At 47.1% G+C, this 9,241-nt stretch overlaps 3 protein-coding genes across 3 annotated transcripts; 2 read left to right on the top strand and 1 right to left on the bottom strand.

Moving 5' to 3' along the window:
• Positions 1-220: 220 nt before the first annotated feature.
• V865_006421 (uncharacterized protein) lies at positions 221-4,755 on the bottom strand (the record flags this gene model as incomplete). The annotated part of the gene is made up of 8 exons (XM_066230180.1): positions 221-348; positions 418-682; positions 748-2,192; positions 2,246-2,329; positions 2,387-2,571; positions 2,626-3,714; positions 3,771-3,997; positions 4,054-4,755. The coding sequence occupies 8 exons, from the start codon at positions 4,753-4,755 to the stop codon at positions 221-223; spliced, it is 4,125 nt and encodes a 1,374-aa protein (XP_066086277.1).
• A 490-nt stretch (positions 4,756-5,245) lies between these two features.
• On the top strand, positions 5,246-5,625 carry V865_006422 (uncharacterized protein; the record flags this gene model as incomplete). Its single annotated transcript, XM_066230181.1, has 2 exons — positions 5,246-5,357; positions 5,417-5,625. The coding sequence occupies 2 exons, from the start codon at positions 5,246-5,248 to the stop codon at positions 5,623-5,625; spliced, it is 321 nt and encodes a 106-aa protein (XP_066086278.1).
• Positions 5,626-6,575: 950 nt separating this feature from the next.
• V865_006423 (uncharacterized protein) lies at positions 6,576-9,159 on the top strand (the record flags this gene model as incomplete). The annotated part of the gene is made up of 5 exons (XM_066230182.1): positions 6,576-6,633; positions 6,715-7,421; positions 7,519-7,638; positions 7,701-8,017; positions 8,103-9,159. 5 exons carry the CDS (start codon positions 6,576-6,578, stop codon positions 9,157-9,159), a joined length of 2,259 nt encoding a protein of 752 aa, XP_066086279.1.
• Positions 9,160-9,241: the final 82 nt, after the last annotated feature.

Below are 9,241 nucleotides of genomic sequence, written 5' to 3' on the forward strand. Positions count from 1 at the left end.
AGTTTCATCTTTGTATGTATTAGCATAAGCATATCTGCATTGTGAATACACAAGATATACATATGAGGGATCTATGTTAAGGCATATATATCAATACACTATATATCTTTATTTCAATTCTGTATTGTTAGTCGTGAACAGTCGTTTCGACTCTGTATCATCGTTAATCGAGACCCGCTTTCACTACAACTGTCAAACATCCATCCGGCTGAGAAGGTTCTCAGCCGGATGGATGTTGTTGGTGTTGAGGTTGACCGTTCTTCTGAACATCCGAAACTATATTTCCTAATCTCCTATAATCTCTTAACAACGCCCCGATCTCTGAGATCTTGATATCTCCCACATCACCTACGAAAAAGACAATTCCAATTAATATTAGTATTCGACTGTGGTTATGACTGACATGCACTAGCTTACAATTCATGAACCTGTCTATCGGTCCATCATTCTCGCTCAACTCCACACCTGAGTTATTCTTAGATAGCGGTAATGACGATATACTACCTCTAGGTGAACGAGAGTGTGATCGTGTGGAATCTAAATTACTAAAAATCGATCCTCTCCTCCCATGAGTTTCAGCTTGTTTGATCTCTTGACCTTTAGTTCCGCTGCCTGGTGTATGAGTTGAAGGTAATGAAGCTGATATTGATCTCGGAGTTAAATTGGCCAAGAAGTTCGATGCCTATTCCGGATAAAGCAGTGTGAGTTGATCCGACTTTGGCTCCTGAGAACTGGCGAGCCACTCACTTTACTTGGTGCAGGAGCAGGGATACTCTCGTCCATGGCTTTACTGTCATTCTCTGTAGTGCTAGATGGAGAAGGTACAGCCGGACTACTCAACCTGCCCAACACGCCGATCGAAGCCAACCTATTACTTAGACTGACTCTCTCTTTCACCTCCTCTTTCAACCCCTTGCCATTCTTGCTCCGCTCTTCTCCTGCTGGTTCTTTCTCCTCCACCTCATGTTCCTCATCAGATCCACCACCATCTTCATCGGAAGAGTAATACTCGTTCGATCGTTCCCTTATAGAGGCGGGTCTCGAATTCGATGAAACCTCTTGTAATTCCTGATTGCCTCCCCAGACCTGTTCTGAAGCGCGTGAGCTTGCTCTCGATCGATTCCTAGCTGCTGCTGCGGCGGCGATAGAAGCTACACTCGCAGTCACACTTGCCAGTGAGAACGTTGATGCTCCTCTTGGTCTCATCTCTGGTCTATTCTCACTTTCCGCAGATGAAGGTTCGACCTCGGAAGCATTAGGATTCGGTACTGACCCATTACCCATTAGGCCTCTCAGAGCCATCCAAGAAGAATCGACCACTCCCGTTATCACTTTATTTGCCGATCCAGCCGCTGTACCTGCTAATTCACCCACTTGGAATACCCTACCTCGCAATCTTGAAGAGGCTGAGGCGATCGATGCCGCGTCTGCGTTACTCTCGTCCAGGTAGTTTAGGCCTATAGGCGATAGATCGGCAATTGACATGACCCTATCTGACTCTCCGCCAAGTCCTAATTCAGCCAAATCGACATGTTCAAGGAATTCCACAACAGCTGTAAGATTGACTATCGCGTAGCTCGCTTCCCCTGTCAGGCAGATCGCAGATCGGTATCGTCGGAGATACATAAGCTGTGAGGCTAGTTGGGGTGGATTGGACTTGACAACAGAGTAGATGATGATAGGCAAGATGAGATCGGCACCGGAAGTCCCAGGTTTGCCATTCGCAGCTGTAGCTGCTTTGGGTGGTGGTACAGAGCTGTTGGACGACTCGATCGTTTCTCGACTCCTGGAGGGAGTGAGTGTTATGACTGAGTCTGACATTGCTTGTTTGAGCTGATCTGATTCAGGTTGAAGATCGGCAGTCGATTCATTCAACACGAGTTGAGGTACAGACGGACTTTTCTGCATAGTTGGCTTGGGAGTGGCCCCAATATCGACTCCTATCGCATTCAACGGATCAGAAGATTCTGACAAAGACGGTGATATGTCCGAATGCGTGTAGTCGTTGTCTGACAAAGCCTTCTGTGGCAAGGGCGATGCCATTGTTGATTCATTCTCGGGAGTAGATGTTGTAGGCGGTTCTCCACCATATGTATTGCTGTTTGTATCACCGCCGGTAGATGCGTCCTGTGGAGGGCGATATGGCTCACCCTCAGGTCGAAGGTCCACATTGGGCATCCGAGCAAGACCATCTATACTTCTGGTGAGTAAGGATGCTTGACTATTAGCCTGAAGAAACACTTACCGACCACGATCTTATGTGCTTTGATGAGGACGCCGGCCTTGTCTTTCGGTGTCAAACAATCGCTTCCCGACAGTTTCTGGAATTCTAGATGATCACACTATATCAGAGTACTTCAAATGGGGACATTATGATTGAGCTCACCATGTCCAATATCGTCGACGATGTCCGTAAGGCCCTTCGCGATGACACCTTCCGGCTCCTCACCCTCCGGCCTAGTGATCAAGCCTAGGTGATCCAGTGATAGGTCCAGCATATTTAGCGCTGCTATACGAGAAGCGAGCGCTTCGTCGTGTCTTGCATCATCCGACTCGAGCGGCGAGAACAATCTGTTAATACTGTTAGCCAGATTGCCTCTTATACTATGAAAGGGAAAGGCTCACCTATTATACAGTAGCCTGCAAACCACCGCTTCAACCTTTTCCGTACCTTCGCTAGCTTCTTTCTCGACCTGTTCTTCTCTCTCCAGCCTATCTTTCTCTTTCTTCTCTTTCGCAGATTCTTCATCTCCTTCGGCTGATATACCATGTCCGTGAGCTGCTCTTCCCCAAGGCACATTACCACTCCCCTTCCTCTTCAGGCCATCGGGTCCTTCAGATCTGTAATGTGAAATCAAATCATCGTATATGCCCTCCATAAAGTCTTGCAATCTCTCTCCTGTAGTGGTAGGATCGTAAAAATCCAATACAGCTATATTATCCGCATCATGGGAATGTCCTTTATGATTTTTGAGTAGGTCATCACCTTGAGATGGTGGACAGGCATTCGCTAATACAAGCTTGACGACCTTTTCTATAACTTTGTCTGGTAACTTTGCCAGCACTTCTCGGATGTGAGATCTAATCGCTTTGGTCAATGTCTTATGTGTCTCATGATACCTTATAGGTCGAGAGACGGTATAAGCTGTGACTTGATAGCCTTCTCCATGGGCAAGCGAAATTGACGCGGTGTCGGACATTATCGAAGCGTTATCGCCGTGATCGAATGTAAGAAGAGATGCCGGCTTAGGGGAAGCTGCAGAAGGTGACGATGGTCTACTACCTCCATGTGGGCGTGAGGGTGAAAGAGGTTGCTCTGGTGTCAGAGTATCGTCGGCTTTGAGAGATGGAGAAGGAGGTGCAGGTGGATGCATGCTGACTGGAGAGGAGCTAAGAGCGGGACTAGGTGCATTTGATGATCCTCCAAATAATGAGGCAAATGGATTAATTCGCCCTAATTTACCTGGAGGTGGCTTTTCTTTTTCCTTTGTCTCGTTGGTTGGTGCGGGACCTGCCTTTGATGGAGGCGGAAATGGAAGGATAGCTGTCTCCTTGGATAAAATAAAAGTTGGAAATAAGGAAGAGGAGGAAGATGAAGATGAAGTGTGAGTAGGCCTGAGTGTAGATAGAACACTCTGGCGAGTAGTGGCATCGCGAAGGTCACGGATGAGAGGCGAATCGGGAGGTACGGTGGATTCGAATGATACAGTATCGCTAAGGGTGATTATCAGCTCCAAGATCCATATTGAGGTCAATCACGATGTACGCACTTCTGGATGGTTCCAATCATACCTGACATAGTGACAAATACGCTAACACTATCCATTGTGGAAGTCTTCTCGTCGCTCGAAGCTTCCAATGCGTTACCAGGTTGTTTGGAAGTGAAGGAGGAAGAGGCCAAAGAGACAGGTGGCGCGATGAAAGCAACATGATCTTTTAGTGTTTGAGGGGTCATCGGGAGTGATGAAGACGGCGTGGTGGGAAGGAGCAAAACAGCCTATAGAAGGAAATATTAGCTTGGTACTTGATGACGTACAGATTTGGCCGACCTACCTTGCCTCCCATCAGGATTCTCAACAAATCACTCCAATCACCTCCTTCTCCAGCTTTGGCCCTTCCAAGTTGACCCTTGTCGAAAATAGCATCTATCATCGACATACCCATACTTCCATTACCGAGACCTATTCTCTGAGCGGCAGCTTTCAGACTCTGTATTTGAAGCCTACTTGTAAGGACAGATGATCCAGGAAGGTTTGGAGGGGATGAGAGAGCTGAATAGTCAGCTTGAGCGGGTGGGTCAGAAGTCGAAGGGGGTAGTGCAAAGGTTGTGGATGTGGAGGTTGACGTAGTCGGTGGCGCTGAGACTATCGTAGTTGGAGTTACAGGCGAGGTAGATACACTTGATGTGGCCGGCTGCGTAGTTGGAGATGCTGTACCTGATGGACCAAAGATACTAGCTGCACTACCTGCTGAGCCTATACCACCACCATGACGCTGTCTAGGCTTGTAAGGGAGATTCGTCAATTCGCCAGCACCTGATTTGGCAGACCATGATCCGCTGGATTTGTGGGTCAAGTGAGGAGCAGACGCGTCTGGAGGAGCCAATTCGGACGAAGGAAGGTTGAGAGATGATGTCGATGCACCCAGTAGAGGGTGGGTGAGTGGTTCGTTGGGTGTAGTAGACGGTCGCGGAGAACGAGAGGCTCGACCCAGACTTAGGGAAGAGAAAAGACTCGGTTTCGGTTGATCCGTCATTACGCTGAAAGCATGGAATAGAAGATACCGCCAAGGTCGTCTTCTTGTCTAAAGGTAAGGCCAGAGGTGTTGGGCTCGTCTGTGATGTGAAGGAATGTAAGGGTGAGAGGGAGAGATGTTATCACGATCAGATACAGAGGGTCGATACAGTTATCTCAACTTTCGTGAACTTCACTATGAGCCATGATGGGACTGATGACGTGCACCACGTGAGATACACATGGGTGGTCACAGCTGAACTAGGCGGGAGCCCAGCATAGCTTCACAAGCCTAATCCGCTTGGAGGCACCGGCCGCAGACCGGCCCGAATGTTTGCTGCCAATCCGAAAGATTCGGCAAGTCACGGTGGATGACTGCTGCTGATATCCATCTATGCTCGAAAGATTGAGAGAGGGAAGGGTATATATATAATCAGTGATATTGCATCAGATTTCACTCTCCTTCATCGACCTCGCACTTCCAACGAACAGATTCATTATTCGAATTCCCAATGCCAAGATTCCTCGTGTACGCTCCAGACTACCCCGACCATCTCGCTCAGCGATACGCTGTCCGACCTGAGCATCTCGAGAGGGGTTCGAAAGATCCCAAAGGGATGATGCGTGAGCCACAAGTCCATTGCGCAGTATATATTGATCCTGATACATTCATCACTTGATAGTCTACAGCGGTCCTTTAGCTCCTAGACCTGGAACCGCTCAACGAAATACGACTCCTCCAGAGGGTCAACTGAACATCGCGGGAAGTTTCATGGTATACCAGATGAACTCTCTCGAGGAAGTCTGGGATAGGTTGAAGGAAGATGTATATTGGAGAGCGAATATCTGGGATAAGGAAAAGCTTATCGTCGAAGAGTTAATAGACGTATGATCGTAAGTATCACAATCCATCTATATGATCATGTAGTATCATAATCTGATTGGCCTGGTCATAGTATTTTCCGGTAGTTTTCAAAGTCTTCGAAAAGTCAAATAACCGTGAGAACGACCTTGAGTCAGAAATGCATAACTGTATATCCTACATGTTACTGCGCTCACTGTCAGAAGATACAGCATCCCCTGTGCTTATCCTAATCGGAGTTATTGACTCCCTATCTAGTTGAATTATCACCCTATCACCCCTTTCTCCTTTTTTACTATGACGATCTAAAGGGGCCTCCAGAAAATGGTCCGGCCGATCATCGCTATCTATTTACTCACAGTTCTAGACTCGATTGGCTGACTCGCTTTCGCTTAAATCACAAGGGATCTTTTCCACTGACCGACTATCTTTCTATCTGAGTCGATCATGTTGCGCAATATAGGCATATCCGATGTGGGCGGTGGTTCCATACGTGCTGAGCAACGACAACCCTTTTATTGAGCATCTCCTCATATGACGTACAATGACCAACCCCCTTGCTGAGCACGGAGGATACGGAGAAACTATCGTGGACGATCCTTTTTGGTCGAATGATCTCAAAGGAGGATCCTCCCTTTGTGGGTATTCTAACCTGTAGACAAGCGTTGAAGACAGTGGAAATATGATTGAAAAGGAGCGAAACTCGACGCTTAACCTTTTTTCCCACCTCTCTTAAATAATTCATCTCGAAAGGATTTATAACCTTTCATCACTGCAGGAAGAAGATCCATTTGAAAGGGTCAATCTTACTAGACTAGTGCACGTACCATTGTACCAGTACAAGCACAAGCAAGGCATAGTTACTAGACTTGTCCTATACCGAATTGACCAAACCTTCTCCAAAAAAAAAAGAGACTTACCTTTACCGCACTCCTTTGCCACCCCTTGCTGATACAGTACGAAGGAAGCGACAAGTGAATATGACTTCGAACTCACATTCAAGCTATCCAGGCTCCATCGCCAGTCAGGCGCCATCATGTGAGTGAGCATATCGTATCTTCCGCCAGTAGCGATGTACTCTAGATGGTCAATCATGCTGATATAAGCATGGGTGCTCAGTAGCACCATCACGAGAGAGCTCAGTGATTTCTAGTCCTCCTACCGAGCTCTCGCAGCCTCCTCCCGAGAATGTAGAGCCCGAAAACAAAGGTAAAGCCCGTACACCTTCGGGCTCACCTCCTAATTTACCTTTACCTCTACCTCGGATGCCCGCGATGGCCCGAAGGGTCTCACTATTATCCAACGCAGCTTCTAGCGACTCTTCAAATTCAGCAATGATCAAGGATGATTTACCAGTAGTTCAAGTGATTGATCAATCGGGCAAAGAAGTCATCGATCCTGCTTTACGAGATGAGGGTGTGAATCCTTTTATCAAGAACGATTCTGATCAGTTGGAACCCATGGGTAATTCACAATTACCTTCGATCCCTTTGACCCAATGGCCAAGTCTACCTTCATTGAACATCTATGCCGCTGGGGCTGGACCTGGGGATGGGACCGATACTCAACCATCAACTCAGACCAACTCTCCAACCTCACCGAACGGCTTGTGGCCCTCTTCGTTCGGGAGCTATAATAATAGTCTAACGGAATTCGGATCTTCTCTCGGTGGAGATACACCTGATAAAGGTCTGAGCGGTGATGAAAATTGTTCAGAGAGCGGGTTCGATTTTGGCAAACATCTTGCGAAAGATGTTAATGACGATCACACCGATAACATCGGGGCTGGTGTACCTGCTCCGAAAAAGAAAAGTCATGCCAGGAAGGTGAGTTTATCGATACAAGAGTTTTCACAGTGTCATATACGTTAGCTTGTTGAGTTAGGCGATATAATGGCTCACGATTGTGCTTGCTATATCTTAGCAACCCGAAGGACATATCAAACGAGCCAGAAATGCTTTTATCCTTTTCAGGAAGCACATTACAGATTCTAACTTGATTCCACCCAGTGTCGAAGTGAAACATCAAAATATATCTGTCGTTGTAAGTGTCGCCACTGTCCACATCGACAATACATTACTGAACATCCTCGAATCCTCCTGTAGGCCGCTAAGATGTGGAAAGAAGCGCCTCTGGAAGTCAGAGCAAAATTCAATGAGCAAGCTCGTTTGGAGAAAGAAGAACATGCTCGGAAATATCCTGGGTACAGATATCAACCTGCATTCCGACGGACCGACATCATTCGAAGGCGGGTTAGGAAGGATCCAGCTGAAGATGAGAAAGTAGATGCGGTAGCTGAAGCATTGATTAAAGGTAAATCAGGTGATAAACTTGAAAAGGAAATCAAAGATCAAATCATCCAAAAAGGGAATGAATCCGATAGTGCTCAAAGTGAAATGAGTAGTAGTTCCAGGTCAAGAAGGTGAGCTCTTTAGGTCTACGTCTTCTGCACCACCATCGCAAGGTAGTAGTACCGACTAATGGGATTTGGTATCATCATCGGTCAGCCGTCGTCGAAGGGATGTAGGACAACTTTCCAAGGGAGCCATCCGAGCTCAAAAAGCACAAGCTCGAGCCAAACAAATGAGGCAGAACCTTCTTGGCACAAACCTATTGAACATGTCATTATACAATGCCGCCACTAATCGATTGGCCAACTCAACCTCTTCATCCCACCCCCACCAATCTCAGCAATACCAGCAAGCAGCCGCGGCAGCAGCAGCAGCGTACAACGGGTATCCAGTTGGGGGCGGAGGGTACGGGATGTACCCGCTCGATCAGTCCAATTACGTTACTTCGGTAGGGTACGATATTGATGGTAGACCAATTCAAATGGTCGCTCATCCTCCCCCTGTACTCGGTGCTGGTGATGGCGGGGGATATCCCAATGATATGTACGGTGGTACTGATCCAAATGGCTTGTTGACTGAGAGTAACCTCTTAGGTCAAGATCATCCTGAGATGTACAGATTACCTCCCATAGAAGGTATGGTAGATATCAATAACCCCGCGGCACAAGCTGGAACAGGATACGAAACTTGGCAAACTCAAGCAGGAGGTAATGGTGAATACTGGGATCAACAACCATTACCTGGTTTATCGTATGATCCACAGGTGGTAGGTCCATCAATAGGAGAAGAATACTACAATGCATCATATGGCGATCAAGGTCTACCTGGTGGTGATCCATCGGGGATGATGGAGCCTAACGGACTGGAATATAGATTACCACCGTTGATGGATATTCCCCGTGATGGTCCAAGCACTAGTGAAAGACCAGGCGACCTCATTGCCTCTCAATATGCCAGAGAACATACTTCCTCACATCACTCTGGATCAAGCTCAGGCGGTAAAGCGAGAGAAGAACGAACAACGAAAGAAGGTCAACCGCAACAGTCACAACAGACTCCATCAGGTCACGTGCTGTTCAACGAGAGATTATTCGATGGTGCACTAGGTACCGCCGGCTTACCAGACAAGAGAAACAACGGGTCTGGGTTGGATGATGATTTGGGCATGTTCGACCAGGCGATGGAACAAGCTGGTGATCTAGGTAATTGGTAATTGGTGATGATCACTCGACGTTGATAAATAATGACAATTTGGGATCGCAATGTCTGATATCTAATGTTATAGAGGCTTTCTG

Source organism: Kwoniella europaea, chromosome 2 (assembly GCF_036810445.1).
Source record: "Kwoniella europaea PYCC6329 chromosome 2, complete sequence".
Lineage (NCBI taxonomy): Eukaryota > Fungi > Basidiomycota > Tremellomycetes > Tremellales > Cryptococcaceae > Kwoniella > Kwoniella europaea.